The 23,210-nt window shown below is 40.3% G+C and overlaps 1 protein-coding gene across 8 annotated transcripts in view; it reads left to right on the forward strand.

Moving 5' to 3' along the window:
• st3gal3a (ST3 beta-galactoside alpha-2,3-sialyltransferase 3a) overlaps nucleotides 1–23,210 on the forward strand; it is a 350,137-nt gene that overhangs the window by 158,007 nt on the left and 168,920 nt on the right. For 5 of the 8 annotated variants that reach the window (XM_078408347.1, XM_078408351.1, XM_078408355.1 and 2 more), the window contains one exon: nucleotides 5,368–5,445. The exons of the other annotated variants lie outside the window; for them this stretch is intronic. In XM_078408347.1, coding sequence (XP_078264473.1) covers nucleotides 5,368–5,445 — 78 coding nt within the window. The remainder of the gene's footprint in view (nucleotides 1–5,367; nucleotides 5,446–23,210) is intronic. 8 annotated transcript variants of the gene reach the window in all.

Genomic DNA, 23,210 nt, shown 5'->3' on the forward strand with positions numbered 1-23,210 from the left:
TCCTGCACCTATTTTCTATGATTCTATGTCTATGTTTCTAATCTTTTCATCTGGACTTTGTAAAATCTGTCTTGTGTATCCAACGAATAACCAAGTCACAGATGAGATGAACATATATCTCGTTGTTGTTTGTTCGTGTCTTACTATTGAGAAATCAGTTGCATTAATCAGTTGTAAAATTGTGCAAAACACAAATGAAATTTCATTGTTATTGGGAAATAAAGTGCTAAATTACATCAATGTAATAATGCCATTCCCACGGGTGTATGGAAATGTTAACATATTTTGTAGTAAACCTACATAGCCCAGAATATTTTTATGTTCTTAAGCTTTTTAATGGATTTTTATTATAGTACAGTTAAATGTGGGAAGAAGTAAGCTATTAACGTAGACCTTTAATTCGGATATCTTTGGTGCACCATGAGAAAAATATTTCCATGCCAATTATCATGGGTGGAACATAGCAAAAATATGACTGAATCCACATTAATTTTCTAGTTCCAAAATTCATTACTTGACTTGGAACTGCTAATTGGTTTTGTTTTATCTGCATTTGTGCAATTATGGTCTTATTTTGGAGAAAATTAAGTACTTTTAAATTATAATATAGCATGTGCAAATGAGACTCTATTCAGATGGATGACTAGTGTCAATATATGAACACCAACAGCTGATAAGTCTTAGAGCACAAAATGAGCTGCCAGAACTCGGAGGAGGCAAAGGGATTGATGTTTCGAGTCGGGACCTTGATGAGGACCCAGTTCATTTTTCGCTTTAAATTCCAGCATCTGCATTCTCTTTATCTCCAGCTGATAGGTCCAATTTCTGCAGGTTTGGTGGGACTGTTGACCATTGATTGGTACATTGTGGTGATACATGCATGTACGTTATCATTAAGTGAAGAATCTGGGGGAACATTAATATGCTTTTATGACCTTTTCTCTGTTAACATACAACATTTATGAATAGATTTTAGTCATTTTTAAACAAACCTATAAACAGTCTGAAATCCTAATTATATTAACTTGAAGGAATTCACTGTGTGTGGAGCTGTATAAACACAATCCCACATTAAAATACATCTTCGACTCTACGATCTCTTTTTTAAAATAGGTTACATAACATTTCTGTAATAATGACATTGATTTTTGCAATCATCATTTATTCTGGAGCCAAACAGCATCCTTTGGACTAAAATTGGGGACTGGCGTTGGTCTGAGTGTTTGTTCGTACATGAATAATGCAATGAGAAGTTGCCACACTATTTAATAAAATCTAACTTCTCAGAATACAGTGATATTTTGCTAATCACAAAAAGATAGCCACTTATGACCATTTGAGGTATTGTGTAACATATTGGGATACTGTTTTTTTAATTTTGTTTCCAGAGGACAGAACAAAGCTAATTTTTCTAATGTTATATTTATGTGCCATTTTCTTATTAAAGTAAGTGTCTTTCTGTGGGCACCTACTAAATTATGTGCCCATTGTTCAATCCTTGTATAAATTTGGTGTACACAGCTGCGATGCTTTAAAGAATTATTACGTTTCATAAGTACTTTGATACGTTTAATAAAATTAGCAAGTTTTGTGTTCTGAATGCTATTTTTCACAGGTACCAAATGGGTAGCAAGGTTGAAAGGACCATCTGGTTAAGTTGTGCAATAACCACAGACCTTGGGTAGATTTGCACAATAAAAGTAACAGTACACATGTGCTGCCTAGTAACCTCTTTATTCCGAGTTATGAAGCAGTTACAGCAGTCACAACTGTGCTCAAATTTCATTTTCTTTTTAAAAACTGGCAAAAGGTATGTAATAGTTTATATTTGTCTCTGTGCCAATTGACTGCAGGTTTGAATCCTCTGAGTATTAGATACCATGGATTTATATTCATTGACCCTAATTTGCTTTTCAGTAACATCTGTGCAGGTCATCTTGGGCCCAGCAATATACTTTTATTTTAATTACATTAAGCTGGTGAATTTGCCAACAGTAATGCCACACCAAAAGCTATTAATCTCAATAATGCAAACTTGTCACTGACACAGAACTTAACTATATCAAGTATAAAAATGAACAACTATTTTTCCTCTAGAAACCTACTAATCCCTTGATGTATCAGTGTGATTTTTGTTTATTGTTCAGCGGTGTTTCACTGCTACCTCCAAGTTTGATATTTAAAATGCTTTAGAAACTTATTGGAAACCTTTAACATTAAAAGTAACCTGTTTCTAATGAAAGCTGCAGCAATTATCCATACAACTAATATGCTCCAAGACTCGCAAAAAAAAACCCCCCACTATTTTCATGCTTCCTTTAACTCCTCTTTAGGAAAAAGCAGAAACAACAGAGAACAAAAATAGTTACGGAAAAGCTATTGTGAAATCATAGTGAAGCAAATGATTCATATGAAAAATGGCAACTTCTGGATTTTCTCAAAGATTTTTTAAATAATATGAATCTGATGTTAGTCATAAGCCATTGAAAGAAATGGTAGATCTTTGGCATGTATTGGTCTCTTGGTCCCTGCTGTTCTTGGTGATTTAATTATTCCTTTCAAAATTTGTTTGAGAAGAGTTTAAGCTGGCGAGTGTTTCATTCTCTGACCAACAATGAGCTTGCATGGAACAGAGTATTGTTTGTCCTCACAGGTAAGCGTATGATCAGATACTCGTAACTATTGGATTAGGTTGTGTGCTAGTTTATTGTTCATCTCATAAGATGCTACCATTTGAAAAGCCAGGATTTGATCTTCATTGGAATTTACCCATATCTGTCCATGAATAATGTGATTGTAAAAGAATGGTCATATTTCTACTCAATAACAGATTTATGTAATATGATAATGGAGAAATTAAGCATTGTGGGGAATAATACATTATCGGTTATATTTTCCAAGTAGTAATGCTGAATAACTAAAACATATTTAGCTAATGCAAAAAGATTGAAGCTAGGTACTTTGCAAAAGTATAATTGAGTATAAATAAATGTCAAGTCAATGACGGGGCAATTATCAAAAGTTTTGGACGCATGTTGTATAGATGGAGTCAGAGAGTGTGGGGCTTAAATGGGAGGCCGATAGGACATATTGGATCCTGGATGTCAACAAATTCTAGCTTTGAAATAGTTGAGAAACATGGCATCAAAGGAATGAATGTGGATTTAGGTAGCCCGTCTAGCCCTAGTAATATGGAAATTGGTACCACTAGGGGTAGGAATAGTTTTTGAAGCAACATGGATTATAGGTCCAGTTCCCAGTAGTATAAGATAGTGACTTTGCAAATAATATAATTCAATTTGAGGCCATGTTTTGGAAGAAGAATGGAATTGGTGCCAAAGAGAGGTTCCACAGAAAGATGAAAATAGCTTTGATCTTCACAATTTTCCAAATGTCAAGTCGTAATGCAGGAAATGTTTTGTACATACCTATCATGATTTTGTACGCCTCAGTCGAATATCCTCTGTAATATCTGTTCTTAAAAGACCATAATTTAAACTAATTTTGAAATTAAATTAATTACTAGACAAAATTAGTTAACAAGTAAAACTAACTGGTTGATAACTATTTGCTTAGTTAAAGTAAATATGGCAGAGCTGGTGAAATTCTGCTTCTGTAACAGGTGAAAGCTGATTGAAACCACAAATCCATGGCAGTTACATCCTCAGAGTGTCTGCAGATTAAAGAACTTCAGCTCCAAGTCAAAGAGTTGAGGTTTGACAATTTGAATCCAGCTGGGATCAGAGTCCTGGTAAACCATATTGAGAATTCTGGATAGGATTTCAACTTACTACTTTGATGGAATGATCAGTGAGAGTAATTTTAGAAAGTTAAGGAGAAAGAGCACAATGATAGTGCTCCGTGGTAACCAGAGTGTGGCAAGGAGGCATGCCAACCTAAGATCATACCTGGAATTAGAGTCAAAGTAGGGAAATGAATTTCTGAAAGGGAAATTAATGTAGTATAGGGGAAGGTGGCGGGGAAATATCTGTGATAAGGTCCTAGAGAGGCTGAATGATTCAAGTAATGCTGTTAGTGACACCTGAGAGTGTGCTAAAGCTTGTTAATCATTGCAGATCTATCTGGAGGAGATACAAATAGAAGAAAATGAATTACAGCAGAAGTGAGAAAGAACAAAATAAAAAATATTGTTAGAGTAAGCTAAAGAATATGGCAGATTCTGGAAATCTGAAATGACACTGAAAATATGCCTCGGGTCAGGCAGTGTCTGGCGATGGAATACCTGCATTAATGCTACATATTGCTAACTCTTCATTAGAACTGGCCAATTCTGATACAAACTGGGAAAGTTAGTTTCCACAATTGTTGAAGTTCATTGTAGGAATCATTGTCAGATTTTAATAAAGGCCATTTTTATACATTTTGGTTTCACCATGTAGAAATTACAGCAGTGTTTTGTACATAGTCCTCCCATTTCAGGGCACCATAATGTTTGGGACACAGCAATGTCATGTAAATAAAAGTAGTCATGTTTAGTATTTTGTTGCATATCCTTTGCACGCAATGACTGCTTGAAGTCTGCGATTCATGGACATTACCAGTTACTGGGTGTCTTCGCTGGTTATGCTCTGCCAGGCCTTTATTGCAGCCATCTTTAGCTTATGCTTGTTTTTAGAGATACAGAGTGGAAACAGGCCCTTTGGCCCACCGGGTCCGCGCCGACCAGCGATCCCCGCACATTGACACCATCCTACACCCACTAGGGATACCTTTTACATTTACCAAGCCTATTAACTTACAAACCTGTACTTCTTTGGAGTGTGGGAGGAAACCGAAGATCCCGGAGAAAACCCACGTAGGTCACGGGGAGAACGTACAAACTCCGTACAGACAGCACCTGTAGTCGGGATCGAACCCGGGTCTCCGGCGCTGCATTCGCTGTAAGGCAGCAACTCTACCGCTCTGTGACCGCTCTGGGGGCTAGTCCCCTTCAGTTTTCTCTTCAGCATATAAAAGGCATGCTCAATTGGATTCAGATTGGGTGATTGATTTGGTCACTCAAGAATTGACCATTTTTAGCTTTGAAAAACTCCTTTTGTTGCTTTAGCAGTATGTTTGGGATCATTGTCTTGCTGTAGAATGAACCGCTGGCCAGTGAGTTTTGAGGCATTTGTTTGAGCTTGAGCAGATAGGATGTGTCTAAACACTTCAGAATTCATTGAGGATTTTTCTTTGTTGTAGAGAGAATTCTTCTGCCATCAGCTGTAGAGGTCTTCATTGCCTGCCAGTCCCTTTGCAATTAGTAAGCTCACCAGTGCTCTCTTTCTTAAAGATGTTCCAAACAGTTGATTTTGGTAAGCCTAAGGTTTGGCTGATGTCTCTAACAGTTTTATTCATGTTTTTCAGTCTCATAATGGCTTCTTTGACTTTCATTGGCACAACTTTGGTCCTCTTGTTGATGAACAGCAATAAAAGTTTCTTAAGGTAATGAAAAGACTGGAGGAAAGATTGGATGCTGAGAGCTCTCTTATACCTGCATTAAGGAGGCAATTAAACAGACCTGAGCAATTAAAAAACACCTGTGAAGCCATGTGTCCCAAACATTATGGTGCTCTGAAATAGGGGGACTATGTATAAACACAGCTGTAATTTATACATGGCAAAACCAAAATGTATAAAAAATGGCCTTTATTAAAATCTGACAATGTGCACTTTAACCACATGTGATTTTTTCTGTTACAAATCTCAAATTGTGGAGTACAGAGGCAAATAAATGAATGATAGGTCTTTGTCCCAAACATTATGGAGATGGCACTGTAGATGGCAATGTGAGTTGTGAGTTGTGAGAAAGATAAAGAGCTGAACGCGGATATAACCAGATTAAGTGAATGAATGAGGACCTTGCAAATAGAATATAAGTGAAAAAATATGAGGTCATCCACTTTGGTGAAAAGCAAAGTACTTTTTAAATGGTGGGAGATTAAAAAGTGTTGACATTCACAACGATCTAAGTGTCCTTGTGCAAGAATTGCTGAAAACTGACATCAACGAGTTAAGAAGGCAAATTGTGTTTGGTCAAACCAGGTCAAGTTGAGTTGTCAAATGCACAAGTACTATGAGGCTAGATACAATGAAAATCTTGCAGCAGCATAATAGGCATATAGACCACACACAACACATTAATTACACAAATTATATAAGACAGTAAAAGGAGAAAGACTGCAAGACAGTGTAAAACACAGTTAGAAATCGTGCATGGTGGTGCAAGAGCTGATCTATAGTGCTCTTGTGCTGAAGTAGGCTGAGAGTACAAGAACCTGATGGTTGTCAGAAATTTCTGAACCTGATGGTGTGGGATTTCAGGCTTCTATAGCACCTGACCGATGGTAGCAAGTGAGAAGGAAGCATGGCCCAGATGGTGGGCATCCTTGATGAAAGTTGCTGCTTTCTTGAGGCAGCGCTTCATGTAGATGCTTTTGATGGAAGGGAATGCTCTGCCTGTGATGGACCTCACTGAGTCCAGCACTCTCTGTAGCCTCTTGTGTTGCTATGGGTCAGGATACTTTCTAGAGTGCATCTGTTGAAATTTGTTAAGCGTATTTGGTAACATGCCGAATCTCTTGAAATTTCTAAGAAAGTAGAGGTGTTGGTGCCCCTTCATGAATACGTCTATTTACTGGGCCCAGGTCAGGTTATCTGAGATATTAACATCCAAGAATTTGAAATTTCTAAGTCTCTCCACTGCCGACCTACCAATCAAAACTCATGTGAATTTTCAACTTCCATTTCTGAAGTCAACCTTGGTTTTGTTTAAGGTTCGTGAGAGATTGTTGTTGTGGCACCAGTCAACCAGATGACATATTTCCCTCTTGTACACTGATTCTTCATTACCTATGATTCATCCAGTAACAGTGGTGTAATCAAATTGGGAGCTGTCCTGGGTGTAAAAAGAGTAGAACAGGGGGCTAGCAGTCGAGATTTGTACCTGTATTGATGGTCACTGAGATGTTACTGATCACCACTGCTTGAGGTCTGCAGATGATAAAGTCAAGGATCCATTTGCAAAGGGCAGTATAGGGACCCAAGCCTTGAAGTTTGAGGGTGAGTTTGCAAAGGATGATTGTGTTGAATGAACAATATGCAATGAACAGCAAGCAGCCTGTTGTATCTGTTCTTTTTATTCAGATCGTCTAGAGCAGAGCAGAGAGCTAGTGAGATGGTGACTGCTGTTGACTAGTGGCTTGTTGAAGTGGATCCAGGTAATTTCTCGGTAATGGTTGAGAGCTTTCAAGGCACTTTATTACGGTGAATTTAAATGCGATTGGGTGACAGTCATTGAGACAGGTCACTTTGCTCTTCTTGGGCACTGGTATGATAGATGCCCTTTTGAAGTAGGTAGGAACCTCAGAAGAAAGAGTTTGAAATTTCCTTGAATACTCCAGTCAGTTTTTTCGCGCAGACCTTTAGCACTTAGCCAGGTACTCTGGGCTGGATACTTTGCATGGATTCACCCTTTTGAAGGATATTCTGACATCTGCCTTGGAGACTGAGATTACAGGGTCATTGGGAACTAGAGGGATTTGCGTAGGTATGTCATTGTTCTTCCTTTCAAAGTGTGCATAAAATGCATTGAGCTCATTCAGAAGTGACGCAACGCATATTGGTCTACATACCAAATTTTTTTTAGAGTACCCCACTGCACTGTAAGATTATGTTTAGGTCTGGTATCCCTACTTATGGAATGTTATATTTGCGATAGAAGGAATGCAAGGAACATACACCAAATTAAAGTAATCTCCTCTGCTTGCACATGATTCATATCCTTCCATTTCCTGATCCGTGTGCTGATCTAACAGCCTCTTAAATGCCACAATTGTATCTGCCTCCACTACCATCCTGGCAGCACGTTCCAGGCACCCACCACTGCGTAACAAAAACTTGTCCTTCACAGCTCCTGTTCATAGCCGCGCAGGAAAAAAATGGTTCTGACTATCCTATCTATGCCTCTCATAATTTTATGTACCTCTATCAGGTCTCTCCTCCAAGTTTGTACAACCTCTTCTTATCACTAATCCCTCTAATCCAGCTAGCATTCTGGTCAACTCTATTGAACCCTTCCAAACCTTCCACATCATTCCAAAACTGTATAATATGGATCACAATAGACTAAAAATATGATTAATTGACTAGGTCTATTTTTCCTGATGGATAACTATTTGCTTCAGGGAATGTACATGTGTGGTCAGGATTGGAAATGATAGTGAAGGAAGGAACTGCAGATGCTGGTTTACACCAAAGATAGACACAAAATGCTGGAGTAACTCAGTGGGACAGGCAGCATCTCTGGATAAAAAGAATGGGTGACGCTTTGGGTCAAGATCCTTCTTCAGACTGAGCATCAGGGGAGAGGGAAATACAGAGGCAAGGTGGGATAGTGTTAGTCTCTACTGTCATGCAGTCTGACGACTCTTGCTGTTGAATGTCGCATGAGTATGGCTGCTTCATTACGATCCTGTAGTAGTACACAATGTACTGGTGAAGCCACATAGCATGACTCACTTATTTCAATTGTAAATGTTTGAGTTGAGAAAATCAATAGGGTGATAAACATTTGAAAAGTATCTTTGTAATGCCAAGAAATGGCTTTGCACTGCTTTTGAACATGTCCAGATTTATTTGAAAGTGAATCATGAAGAAGATAAAGGCATCATCTAGGAATTGAGGGAGGATAGAATTAAAAATTAGACAAGTTATGTCCTTGTAACAGTTCTGACTTTTCTAGCCTTAACCTTTGTTTTAATGTTCTCTCCAGGCATGTTTCTCCATCTATATACTAAAACTCTCGTTTGTTTGTTTATTTGTGATCGAACTACAGCCAAAACGGTACATGATCGCGCGACAATTTTAGGCCCACCTTACTCACCGTCATGTCTTTAATGGTAAAGCAAGTAGTTTCATTGAAATCGGTGTTATATTTTTAGTTATTCACATTTTAAAGTTTAAATCTATCTCCTAGGGAGGGAGGAGGGAGGGGGGGAGGGAGGGGGAAGGAGGGTGGATAAGGGGGATTGAGGGGGATGGGGAAGGGGAAGTGGGGGGGAGGGAAGGGGGGTAGGAGAGAGTGCTGCACCAATGCAGGAGAGGTTTGGGCCCAACGGGTCCACTTGGTGTAGTCTCTATTAAATTTCCCTATACCCAAGAATACAAAATATTTTAAGTAATCCCAACCTTTAGTAGAGGTGTATATTCATTTTAGGCATTAAGAATATCAGTATACTATATTTTCATAACAGTCAGTAATAATTGTTATCTCAATCAGTCCATGTTTAGGATAGATACCTTCTAAGCTTTTAGTAAAGGGAATCCTCTGTAAATATTGGTACATTCCTAACAACCTGTTCTTCCTTTGAAAAAAAGCTATGCAGAGAATTTCAAATTTGCTGGTTAAAGCACCTTAAGTGCTCAGTTTATTTTGGGCAGAAACAGCTGTGCTTACTCTCTGGTTCGCACCTCATTTAAGTTTCTCCTTTCATTAAATCCATCTCCGTATCCAGTTCTTTCTTCTAGTTCGGCATATTTTAGAGTGTTGACACGTTGCACTCTGATCTTCTTGCACAATTCACAATCCCACAGGTTTTTACACAGCTACTTGTTTTCACTGAAAAGGCAACATTTTTTTCTGCAAAATATTTTTGGATTTTTCCTTCAGTCTTCATTAGCTTTGCTGCGATGCAGAGAATAATCGTGTATTGTATTGTGTAAATCGAGAACCTTGATAAAAGATGCTTGAAGAAATTTATTTTATGCCGTTTCTCACTCACCCCCTCTTTCTGCCAGTCTTTACGTCTCGCCCCTCCCGCTCACCGCCCCTCCTGCTTACCTAGCCCGCCCCTCCCGCTCACCGGCCCGCCCCTCCCGCTCACAGCCCCTCCTGCTCACCGCCCCGCCCCTCCCGCTCAACGACCCGCCCCTCCCGCTCACCGACCCGCCCCTCCCACTCCCCGCCCCTCCCCTCCTAATCACCGCCCCTCCCGCTCACCGCCCCGCCCCTCCCGCGCACTGCCCGGCCACTCCTGTGCACAGCCTGCCCCTCCCGCGCCCCGTCCCGCTCACCGCCCCGCCCCTCCCGCTCACTGCTCCCCGCCCAGTCCCTCCCGCTCACAGCCCCACCCCTCCCGCTCACCACCCCGCCCCTCCCGCTCGCCACCCCGCCCCTCCCGCTCACCGCCCCGCCTCTCCCGCTCACCGCCACTCCCGCTCACTGCCCCACCTCTCCCGCTCACCGACCTCACCGCCCCACCTCTCCCGCCCGCCGCCTCTCCTGCTCACCGCCCCTCCCGCTCCCCGCCCAGTCCCTCCCGCTCCCCGCCCGGTCCCTCCTGCTCACCGCCCCTCCTGCTCACCGCCCCTCCTGCTCAACGCCCCTCCCGCTCACCTCCTCGCCCGCTCCCACTCACCGCTCCCCGCCTGGTCTCTCCTGCTCACTGTCCCGCCCCTCCCGCTCACCGCCCCTCCCGCTCCCCCAACCCCCCGCTCCCCCACCCCTCCCGCTCCCCCCCACTCTCGCTCCCCCACCCTTCCCACTCTCGCTCCCCCACCCCTCCCACTCTCGCTCCCCCATCCCTCTCGCTCCCCCACCTCTCGCTCCGACATCCCTCCCACTCTCGCTCCCCCACCCCTCCCACTCCTGCTCCCCCACCACTCCCACTCCCTCTCCCCACCACTCCCGCTCCCCCACCCCTCCCACTCCCGCTTCCCCACCCCTCCCACTCCCGCTCCCCCACCCCTCCCACTCTCGCTCCCCACCCCTCCCACTCCCCCACCCCTCCCACTTCCATTCCCCCACCCCTCTCACTCACCCACCCCTGCCACTCTCACTCCCTCACCCCCACCCCTCCCACTCTCACTCCCCCAACCCTCCCACTCTCACCCCTCCCACTCTCACTCTCACCCCTCCCACTCTCACCCCTCCCACTCTCACTCCCCCAACCCTCTCACTCTCACTCCCCCACCCCTCCCACGCCCCCACCCCTCTCCCACTCCCCCTCCACTCCCACCCCCACCCCTCCCACTCCCAATCTCCCACCCACTTACAATCCCCTACCACCCCTCTCTTTCCCCCTGTTCCCACTCTTTCCTCCCTCTCATTCTCTCCCCCTGCCTGCTTCCACCCCTCTCTCTCTCACGCAGTCTCTCTCTCATGCATTCTCTCCCTGTCTCTATCTCTATTGTCCCTTACAGTCAGTCTTTTCCTGCACAGCCAAGTTCACTATTGTTGAAATTCTCCTTTCCTTTAATTAATTGCTTAACTTAAGGTGTCCACTGAAGACTGGTTCATCAGAGAAAGTATGCATTAACAAATATTTAGAAATGTTACAAATATTTTAGAAAACAAAATATGTTTCCCACTTTTTGGAAAGTGCAATTGTAGACTTTTATTTCAATTGTTCGTCAGTGAATTTTGGTGGGTACCACTGACCAGCAGATGTCTTGCCTAAAATTGACCAAACCACATACACTGACCACTTAGGTATGTCAGGCTAGAGCTGACTTTTTGTCATTCAGACTGAGCAGCTCCGCTGTGACGATTGAAACTGTGGATTGATTGAAAATTATGTAGTTTCCAATTTGCCTTTGCGTAGCAATATGAAGGTATTTAATGTTGCTGTTGAGGTGTTCCATGACTTTCAGAAGCAGTTGACATTTTGACAAATGTTTCCAATCAGATTTTATCACACTGATATCAGTCTTTCCCACATTGTCACTTTAATGAACCAGAAAATTGTTTGACCTTGATTTTTCTTTAGACAAAAACTATTCGCCAGAGGATTAAATAGGTACTTGAAGCCAACAAGGACGACTTAAGATGTGAACAGGGAAGTGAGTTTTATTGTTTCGAGCTCCAACAAAAATTAAGCACAGATCTCAAAGATCAAATTATCTGCATCCTTTGTTGTAATTTGTGGTTCTTTGAATTCATGCTATACTGTTAAATTTGCTATTGCTTAAAACGTTCAGCTTTGTAGTTGATCATTTATTTCTATAGTCTTCCAAAATTTACCAGTATCCGTGAGTTTTCTGGTTTCCGTTAGAGAAAGAGTCATGCAACTTATTACCAAATAATTGATGCTTATATAACCAAACACATACTGGAAATTACGCATGCAGGAATACTTATCTGACATTCCCTTTTAATTATCATCTTCTAACCAGTGGTAATGGGAGTACTGTTGACATCAATAATGCTGACATCAATTATACTTCAAAAATTGATCAAAAATGGAACAACTGATGTCAATCTAATTTCAGTAAAAAATATATATATATGCAATTATTAAGTCTTAAATCTTGCAGTGTTTGAAGAAATAAAAAGTAAATTATCAGAATTATCCAAGCACTCTATTAAACACATAATTGTCATGATGTATCCTGGAAGAGTAGCTTATCAATGCATCGGTGTTCTCTTGCAGGTTGTGACAATAATAAACTCTTATTTAATTCGCAAGGTGCAAGAAACTTTCATGCTCTTCATTTTTAGTTCCAGTCTATATTTTGTGCCAAATACATAACAAAAAAAGAGATTGGTTCCCATGCCAAGGCATGGCTTCTGGCTTCAATCCTTAAGATTTTTCTGTTATCTTGCTTCTTCAGCAGTCTGAGGATTTCTCCTGTCTGCAATTCCAGACACAGTACATATTTCATGCCCTTCTCCACTCCCGTAAAGAAGCAGATATATCTTATGCATTTCCCCGAATTAAATTTGGAATATGAAGAACGCTTGAGCATAATTTCCTGGTTTTGTTTTCATTTAAAACATCTCAACTTCAAAAATACTATTTGGTACAATTAATACAACTGATTAAAATTATATACTTTTAATTCGTATACCACTCAATTTATTTAATACATTGTCTGTTAATTGATAGTTGTTTGTGGTCTCCAACTTAATTCATGCATAATGTAGGATGAGATTCACTCTTCCTTGAGGTATGGATGTTGTGGGCAAGGTTTACTACCTTATTGTAATTGCCCTTGAAAAGATGATGATAAACTGCCACCCTGAACTGTTGCCAACCTTCAGGATACTCCCATCATGTTTATAGGGTAGGAATTCCAGGATTTCGGACAAACAATATATTTTTCAGTCAGGATAGTAAGAGACTTGCAGTTGAACTCGCAGGTAGTGCTGTTCTTAAGCATCTGCTGCCTTGGTTCACCTTGGCGCTGGGCGGGGGGGGGGGGTCACTGAATCCGCAACACGTGTTTCTACAAAACAAATTGGATTTAACAATTAATGAAACATAGAACACTATATATTGCCTGGGCCTTATTGGTTATATCATTGTTTCAATTGGGAACTCGAAAGCCACTTAAAAGGCTGCTTTGGCCCGCTCAGTGGCAGTTTTTGTATTCTTGGAGCTAACCACATTTAGAAAAATGGTGAGTGTTCCATTCACACTTCTAACTTTTGCCTCATGGATGGTAGAACAGCTTTGGGATATCAGGGGATGAGTTGCTTGCTGCAGGCTACCTGTTCTCTGACCTGTTCGTGAAGTCCTATTAGCTGTGTAGCAAGATCCTTTAAGTTTCTGGACACTGGTAACCATTCCCTGCACCCACATTCTCCACTCGAAACTTCATAGTAGCAATGATAAGCAATTGTGGTTAGACTCTTGTAGAGTTGGTTATTGCTGGGACTTGAATTATTGCAGTAAATTGTGAGGAGTTAACTTTTAATTTAAATTTTTAATCATGGAACTGATAGTCAACAGAGTTTGCAAGTATGCTTTTAGTTTCTATGTAAATGTTAATTGATTTGAAAGAATAGAAATATATTATTAATGAACAAATCAACTTGCATAAAGAGGGAGAAACTCGTGGTCAAAAGTGGTTGCTTGCTGGACCATTTAAATTTGCATTTTTTAGTATTATTAAGGCTTTAAATTAATATATCTGAGTGTGTATTGGAGTTTGAATCTTTTGCTGTCCAGTTGAGATCTCAATGCCTTTGTGGATTTAAGTGTGATGCTACAATTACACCTGCTATTTCCTCATAATCTCATATTTTCTGTAAAAAGGTGGCCATGCAGCCCATTAATTTAACTCCTTGATGTATTTCCCTCACCCTGTTCTCTTTCGCATGCCAATCGACTCCACCCTGATTCTCATTCCACCCACCTGCACTGGGGATAATTTATATTAGCCAATGAAGCTACCAACCTCCTAAAATGCACAAAGTACAAAGAAAGCAAAGAGTGGAATGATTACTATTGCTATATTATTAGTATGAGCGTCTTGGCCCCTACCACCTTCTCAGATGGTGTATTACAAACTCCAAGTATTCTTTCGGTGGAAAAAAACTATTCCTAATACCCTTGAAATGGCCTATTCTTCACCTTAAACCGATGCCCTCTGGTTAGAAATACTTATGCTATATGAAAATGTTTACCACAATCTTTGCACCCGTATAATTTTGTACATCTCTCTTGGGTCCTTCCTCCCCCTTCTGTACTCGAAGGAAATCAAAACCCAACATTTCCAGTCTCTCATAACAGAGGACTCCAACCAAGCAACGTAAAGTCATAGATTTGTACAAGGTAGAAACAGATTGTTTGGCTCACAATAATGATGCCATTCATCATGCCTGTCAATGCTATTCCTATCTGCTATTGACTGTTGAATGCAAACATTGCGTGCACTTCTCCACCCTGTCTGCAATGTTGCCACCTTCAGGGAACCACCCCGTACACTAGTTCTCTTGTACACTCTAGGGACAATTTACAGAAGGCAATTATCTTACAAACCCACACGTCTTTGGAATGTGGGAGGAAACTGGAACACCTGGAGAAAACCCATGTGGTCCCAGGGAGAACGAGCAAATTCCGTGCAGGATTGATCCTAGGTCTCTGGCGCTATAAGGCAGCAATTCGACTGCTGTGCCACTGTCCACTATTGTAACCATGGTGAATCTCATCTGTGCCTTTCCAGGTGCAGGTGTTCTTGTGCACCAGTGAAACAAAACTGTTAAGGAGATTATTGATGCTGCATTGGTCATAATTAACAACTCCTGTTCCCTTGTTATAGATCAGCATTGAAGATTTTGCTATAACTAGCACTCCAGTATCCTTTTCAGCTTCAATGTCAACAAAATGGACTTAGGGAGGATTTATCTTATTGCAGCTAATGGAATATAACTGTCGACAAAACTCTTATACAGAGCTCAACTTCAAAATGTACTTGAAATACTTTTTTGAAAAATTCTGAGGTGCTCAATAAAATTGAGATTTTATCCCCCTATTTCAGGGATGTTTAGCATTCTTCTTTTAAAATTACCTAATTGTTTCCAAGATCAGCACCGTAAATTTCAGATAATTTGGGCTGATAAGGATCTCATAGCATTAATTTTATAGATTCTTATACTTACGTCGTCACTTGTATTTTAAGTTTTTGTTTGCCATTTATTTTGTCTGTGGTGTTGATATCTGGCCCTAAGTGTGTTCTTTGGTATCAGATTTCATTCAGTTAAAAAAAACAAGAGAGAGATACTATCTCATTGAATTGCAGTAAATTATAGATCAAAAAACCAACTGGTTCCTTAGATGTGTGGATACAAAACCGAAGAATAGGTACTAACACACTTGGCTCTAAAGTCATCTCAAGTGTCAGTCCTTAGGCAATGAAAAGGATAGTGATTCTGACCCGTTTTCTGTTCAATATCAGAAAAATTGCCTGTCTTTTTTTTACCTGACATATTCTCCAATTTCATCAGCACAAACTTGGACAATGAGAATTCAGCCTCTGAAGCTAGAGTGGTTGTCAGACTGTTTGTGCAATTTATTATGTGTTAATTGATTGAATCTCCAAAGTACACGTAATTTTTTGTTGATTGAAAATGCATACTGTAAGATCAACAGTGTCTGTAACTTACAATGTGACAAAACAGAATAGAGGTAAATTGTCCAATAACCACATTTTCCACTGAAGAAATATTGACCGTAATAACTTTAAATAATGTAATCTTTAGGAGTTCTTTGATTTTTGGGGGTTTTTTCCCCAGCTAATATCTAAACCAAAGCAATAAAAATACTGAGAAGTTACAGTCCAGGAATGCCTGTGGAGGTGAGACGCGGTATTGTCATAGAGTTGTAATTTTCAGTGCAACTCTTTGGTCGTTTGGGGTAAACCCTTGTAATTATTTGCCCTGTGAGAGACAGTAACTTCTATAATTAATGCATATGGATATATTTCCCTTTCTGAAGTTGGTTACAGTTGGGTAATGTGTTCCCTGGAATCTCCTCCCTGATTTGGGAGATGAGGTTGTAAATTTGTGCCTGACTTTCCTCTGACCAAGTGGACACAGTTGTAAGTTATTGGTGTGCAGGTGAATAAATAAATGCAGGGAGGCTAATGGGAATGTGGGAAGAATTAAATGGGTTTATTGTAGCATTATTGTAAAATGGGTGTTTGTTAGTATGGACTTGGTGAGCGAAAGGATCTATTTATGTGCTCTGCGACTTCTATTCTCAGTATGCCATCACAGTTTTAACAAACCTTAACTTTGTTCCTACTTATATTAAACACAGAAGGAGGCCATTTGGCCTATCAAGTCAGCGTCGACTCAGAGCAATCCAATCAGTCCCATAACCCCTACTTGAAAAATATAGTTTTTGTGCTCTGATTTTTAAAATCTTAGTTTCTTTACATTTAGAATGTTAGAAACTCTTGAGAAGAAGACTCAAGAAATGTGAACAGGTTATGCCGTACAAAGTTTCAAACATGTTGCCATTCAGTATTTTTCTTATGATTTTATACTTTTCATGACTTGGAAGGAAGCCATTTAACCCAGATTATTTGCCTAAATCTCATCTAAACACCAACATTTAATCTTTTATCTCAGCATTTAAATAATCTGTTTTGTATTTTTTCTGTCATTGTCTTTTTGAGCCAAGCTCATGCTAGATCACATTGATGTTCTGATACAACTTTAGACCTGCAAAATAGTCTTGCTCCATGGGAGGCAGCAAAGAATCCAAGGGCATTTCCCATGACTGTGTTATCCTGGTGCATCTCTGTATCAATAAATGCATTTACTAACGGTGCATATCCATTCACTGAACATCAGTCTGAAGAAGGGTCTCGACCCAAAACGTCACACATTCCTTCTCTCCAGAGATGCTGCCTGACCTGCTGAGTTACTCCAGCATTTTGTGATACCTTCAATTACTAAACAAGATCAGTTGGTTATAAGAATCAAAGAAGATTACAAAAGATAGAAATGAGGTGAAGGGAGAAGAACTTAAATCGCCCCTTTCACATGGCATTTTTGGTAGATTAAACATCTTTTTATTAAAGCCTGGACTATTTATTTTAAGCTGCAAATCACAAAGGAAATATTTTTTTCCAGAATGTTCCTTCTATTGCAATATTCCCAGAAGGAGCTGCATCCAGTGGGGAAAATTTAGGGATATAAACCTTTGTCTCATAAATTGTTGATCCCAGTAGTATCGTCAGTCTGCTCTGGGTCAAATTAGCTTTTAATCTCACAGGAGCAAGAGTGTTTTCTTTCTTAACTAATGATCTCAGCAACTCTACTGTGTGTGGCTTGATTTGCTCTTCAGATGAATTGTGAGGATTTTGAACAAAGATTAACCACATTAGTGATGTTTAGGAAGGTTGTCCAGAAGACTGCAGAGATTGCCAGTTTTAAGACTCAAAACTTTCTTCAAACGTTTCTGTGGGAATGAAAAATATTCTCATTACCCGAAACAAAAATATATACTAATAAATCATCATGTCATTGAAAGAAACTTCAAGCAGTATCTTAGAATTTAGATAACAAATTTGATCACTCCCAAGATATAACGTAAATTTATGGAGACATGTCGTGTCTGGAAAATTTGGAGGAGTCTATTTTTGTTGCTTCTGTTATTTTAGCTCATTGAATCTGTTTTTACTGACCATCTTTCATGATGGGTGTTGTAATATACAGTGTTAGGTGTCATGTTGCAATTAAAAAGGAATCACAAATGACCAGGGAAACCACTCCTGATAGTAACCAACATTTCTGCTCTATCTTTGCCTGCTGGATAGGACAAAACTTTTTTTGTGCAATAATTCTTGAGAATTTAAAACCATTCACAGCTTTTTGGATTATAGCTTAAATAATAGCCAATTTGCAACCAAACAGTTAAGCAATGAATGACCACAAAGGCCATATGGTGGCATTGATTGAGAGATTAATGCCAGTCAGAATAACTACCTTGTTCCTTTATGTTCGTTGGTTGAAGTAATTGCTGGAAATGGCATTAAAAATAACGTTGCCATTTGATGAGTATAAATACTGCATTTGGTGCTCCCGATGTGGCCTCTTTTGCATCGTCAATACCAAGTGTAGATTATGCTGTTTTGCCAAACAGTTGAACTTCTACTGCCAGGGTCTTTTCGCCTCTAGCATATGTCACACCACCCATCTGCTGTTGCATTGCCCTCACTCCACCCTTGCCTGTATCCACCTTAAACATGTGTAGGAAGGAACTGTGGATGCTGGTTTAATGAAGAAGGGTCTCGATCCGAAACACTACCTAGTCCTTTTCGCCAGAGATGCTGTCTGACCCGCTGAGTAACTCCAGCTTTTTGTGTCTATCTTCCACCTATTACATGCCAGGCCATGTCCCATCCCTGCCTTTTCAAGTTTTCTCTCCCTGAACATCAGTCAGAAGAAAGGTCCCGATCCAAAAATTCATCCGTTCATTTACTCCTCAGATGCTGCCTGATCCACAGTTCTTCCAGCACTTTGTTTTTTTGCTCAAGATTTCAGCATCTGTCTCAATTGAAAGTTGTGGCGGTGGACAGGCAATGGTTAACATTTAAGGAAATAGTGCAGAGGATGCCAAAAAAATCCTATAGTGGCACAAAAAACGAACAGAAAGTGGCCATCTATGGCCGATGAGAAAAAAGAAGTTTTAAATCCAAGAAAGAGGCTTATAATATTGCTGGGCAGAACAGTCGGCCTGGGGACTGGGACTAGGTAAGAAATTAGTCAAAGACTACCAAGAAATTGATAAAGAAAGGTAGACGTACGCAAAAGAAAATACAGAATGAAGTGAAGATTGAGTAGACTGGTTCCAAGTCTGGTGGTTTTGCTCTAATGAGGAGAGATTGAACAGTTGAAGGTTGTATTCTGTATAGATTAGAAGAATGAAAAGTGATCTCATCAAAACAACATTTTTTCTAAGGACCTAATAGGCTGGTTGCAGTGAGGGTTTCTCAGGCTGAGGAATCTAAGGGTAGGGAGCAGAGTTTTAGATTAAGGCATGGGCAATTTAGGACTGAGATGAGAATGTATGTCTATCCCAAACAATATTGAAAATGTACTAGGCACTATTGGTATAAAAATATAGTGAAAACTGGAATGTTTTTCGGGGAAAGAAATTACGTATTTTATTATTTTATAAGGTAAATATCTCATTTGGTGAGTGAAGCAAATAATTGCTTTGCTGAAGTAATGTAAGCTTTAGAATTTTACGTATTACACTGGTCAATTACTGTTATTTTCAATGTTAGCCCTAAACTGCACTCTGTTCCTCAATGCCGGTGAATAATGGTGCTACGTATCTAATGCTGCTTAAAAGGACAGTGTGTCTAGAGCTGTCTCTTCATGTGAATGTTGGTAGTTAAGGCTGCTGATAGTCTTAATCTTGCCTTGTTCCATTTACTATGGGAAAGTTCTTGCATGCAAGTCACTGCACCAGAAAATGTTAATAATTTTTCATCTTGACAAAGCGTAGATTATGTGAATTCTCAGGGTCCGTTCTTAGTTTACATCTACTCAGAACTATGTATTCTTCTCGCTGATGTCAAATAGAAATTTTTATTTGAACCTTTCACTCTTGTGTTGGAATGCTAGAAATGTGTTTAAATTGAATCTTTTAGTGATTAAATATGGTTTGGGGAAATTGCTGAATGTCGAGTGAGTGGGATGTTCCCTGTGTATGGCATCTCATTTATTTGGGAATCTGCGTGCTGGTCCCAGAGGAGGATTTGTTATCATCCATAATAATGTACCCTTTATCCTTTATCTGTGCACTGGATGGCTTATTTGTTTTCATGTATAATCTTTTGTTTAACTGGATAGTACGCAAAAAAAGGTTTTCACTGTTCCTCAATACACGTGACAATAATAAGCAAAACTAAACTAAGCTTGTTTTAAGAAGACCTATCCAGTCCACTGTTGCCTTTTGTTTTGCTATTCGCCAATGTAGTAAAACTACTGGTCTCTGGTGAGTCCACGGTCTCCAACGGGTAAGCTGGACCTTCCGGGCCGCTCCCGGGGAAACCCCGTCGTATGCGCGACTCCCCGGGATGCAGCATAAAGGTATTTAAATTAGGAGGTCAACATTTACTTACTTGATCTTTATCTACACAGATCAATCACACTTCCAATATCTAAAAGATATTTGAGAACTGATACAAAGCACATCCGTTGGAAACTGCTGTATGTGCTTTGGGACAGAGCTGTTTTCCTTTCTTGTTTGTTTTATTATGTCACAAACCATTCGCTGAATTAAATATTTTTTAGCAAATTTGATGCTGTCAGTCTATCTTGGTGCCAACTGGAAGAAAGTTTGCAAAAACAACTTGCTTGGACTCATTTGTTAATGTGCCCCATGCATGTTGTGATCCAGAGCCAAAGATTTACCGAAGTAAAAACATTTTAAAAAGAAAAATGATTTTTTAAAATGTTTTTGAAACATGTCACATTTCTATATATATTAAATAATTGTTGGTATGGCTTACATAAGATGAAATCAGCACATCCCATTCAATTTTTTTCCAGTTTTGCCCTATAAAGCTAGTCTGAATTTCCATTTCCAAGCTGCCCTTTGAGGGACACCTACCTGCACGTCATTCCAAAGGATTTTTATTTCTATCTTGTGTAGTACCTCAGCTGATGCAAGGGCTTCAGCTTTCCAAAGTTCAGTTCATTAAAAAGGATACCGGATGACAAAATGCAATCATCAATCTTGTTAAGGTCACCTTTGTGCCTTGATTTGCACTGTTGTAATACTGTGTTCACATCACTAGAGGCCCCTGATTATCCGTGAAAATCAAGATTTCTCTAAAGGGCCTGTCCCAATTATGTGATTTTTTTAGGCGACTGCCGGCGACTGTCATAGTCGCAACAGGTCGCCGGAAAACTGGTGACTGGACCCCCCCCCCACGACAATGTCTACGACAAGCTACAACAACCTACCACCTAGTCGACGTCAAGCTATGGCAAGCTACCGGCGACCCAATCGTCGCGAGTAGGACATCCACCTATGATTGCATCTATGACCACACAGATGATAACCGAAGTCAACCTATGTCCACCCGCGACATGCTACGACCCTGTCGGCGACAACTGGAGACAATTCACGTCGTTTTGACGCCGGTACCTGTCGCTGGTTGACGTAGGTTGTCGCCAATGGAATTCACCAAAGTCAGCACCGGTGACAACCTACATCACCCGGCGAGAATCTATGTCAGGATATGTCAAGCTACACTCATTGGCGTCAAATCCACTGTCGCCGAAAAATTTCAACGTTCTGAAAATCCAGCTGCGACCAGAAAGATGCTACGACTCTTTGGAGACTACTCATGACCATATAGGCGACAGCCTAGTTGCCTGTAGTCGCCAAAAAAAATCACCTAAGTGGGACATGATATAGATGGTCTAGTATTTTCATTACTCCGTCTTATTTTAAATTACTCCAGGCCCTGTACATGACGCTGGTTTTTTAATAACATTTTGCACAAAGTGAAGAACTAATAGTGGGCTAAGCTTTTACATAATGTTCCTCTGCTCTCCCCTTCCCATGGTCACGAATGACTTTTAAACAGTGTAAATTAAACTGCACATTATGTTTTCCACAGTTGGGTTATATTGGTTCCTTTCAACCCCCCACCAGAAGCCAGGCTGCGATGTATTTTTTCATCATCAGACCTGGAGAAAGGAGATTATTTTTTTTGTTTAACGTGGAATGTGGACATTGCTGGAAATGCCAACATTTATTGTCATCTTTGAACTGAGAAGTTCATCCCTGAATTGTTACCCATGGTCATGGCTCAGGAGTCGCATATAAACCAGATCAGATCAATAGTGACAAATTTCCTTACCCGAAGAACATCAGTGAACTAGTCGGGTTTTTACAACAATTTGACAGGTTCATGATTACCAGGGCAACATGGTGGTGCAGCGGTAGAGACCAGGGTTCGATTGTGACTGGTGCTGCCTGTACGGAGTTTATACATTCTCCCTGTGACCTGCGTGGGTTTTCCCCGAGATTCGGTTTCCTTTCATACTCCAAAGACGTACAGGTTTGTAGGCTAATTGGCTTGGTAAAATTGGAAAGTGTTCCAAGTGTGCGTAGGATAGTGTTAGTGTATGGGGATCGCTGGTCGGTGCTGACTCGGTGAGCCAAATGGCCTATTTCCGCTGTAAACAGGGCTGTATCTCTAAACTAAACAGCAAGATCATATTTTATTCAAAATTAATTTAATTGACTTTAAATTCTAGTTCAGCATTAATTGGATTGACATTGTGGTACATTTCCGATTTTCTTGGTGTGTTTTTGTGCCATTATACATTTCTATGCCTTTATAATAGTCTGATCCTCCGTGTGGATATAGAATTCCCTGCCTTTTTTGGGAATGAAAAATCAATTGTAAATATGGCAGATCTATATTATCTTGTTTCAGATGTGTAGGAAAGAACTGTAGGTGCTGATTTAAATCGAAGGTAGACACAAAATGCTGGAGTAATTCAGCGGGACAGGCAACATCTCTGGAGAGAAGGAATGGGTGACGTTTCTGGTTGAGAGGAAGAAGGGTCTCGATTGGAAACGTCACCCCTTCCTTCTCTCCAGAGATGCTGCCTGTATCACAGAGTTACGCCAGTATTTTGTGTCTACCATTATCTTGCTTCAGTTGTGTTTAATCTTGGCTTGTTGGTCTTATCTTTAAATCGGTGAACGGAAGCCCCACTTCAGGGTTTTTTTAGCAAATGTTCCAGGCTGGTTTTTTTTGGACATTTTAAACTTAGACTTAAACTTAGACTCGATAACCCTCTGATGTGGGTGCAAAAAGAAAAGTGACACTGAAGGAAAATAAAGTTGCTATTATTTGGCTAGTTGCTAGTACTTGGCTCAAGCCAACAGCAATCAAATTAATAACCAATTTAACACATGATGAATATAATAATTGATTAT

This window comes from Rhinoraja longicauda, chromosome 11 (genome assembly GCF_053455715.1).
Source record: "Rhinoraja longicauda isolate Sanriku21f chromosome 11, sRhiLon1.1, whole genome shotgun sequence".
NCBI classification, from domain to species: Eukaryota; Metazoa; Chordata; class Chondrichthyes; order Rajiformes; family Arhynchobatidae; genus Rhinoraja; species Rhinoraja longicauda.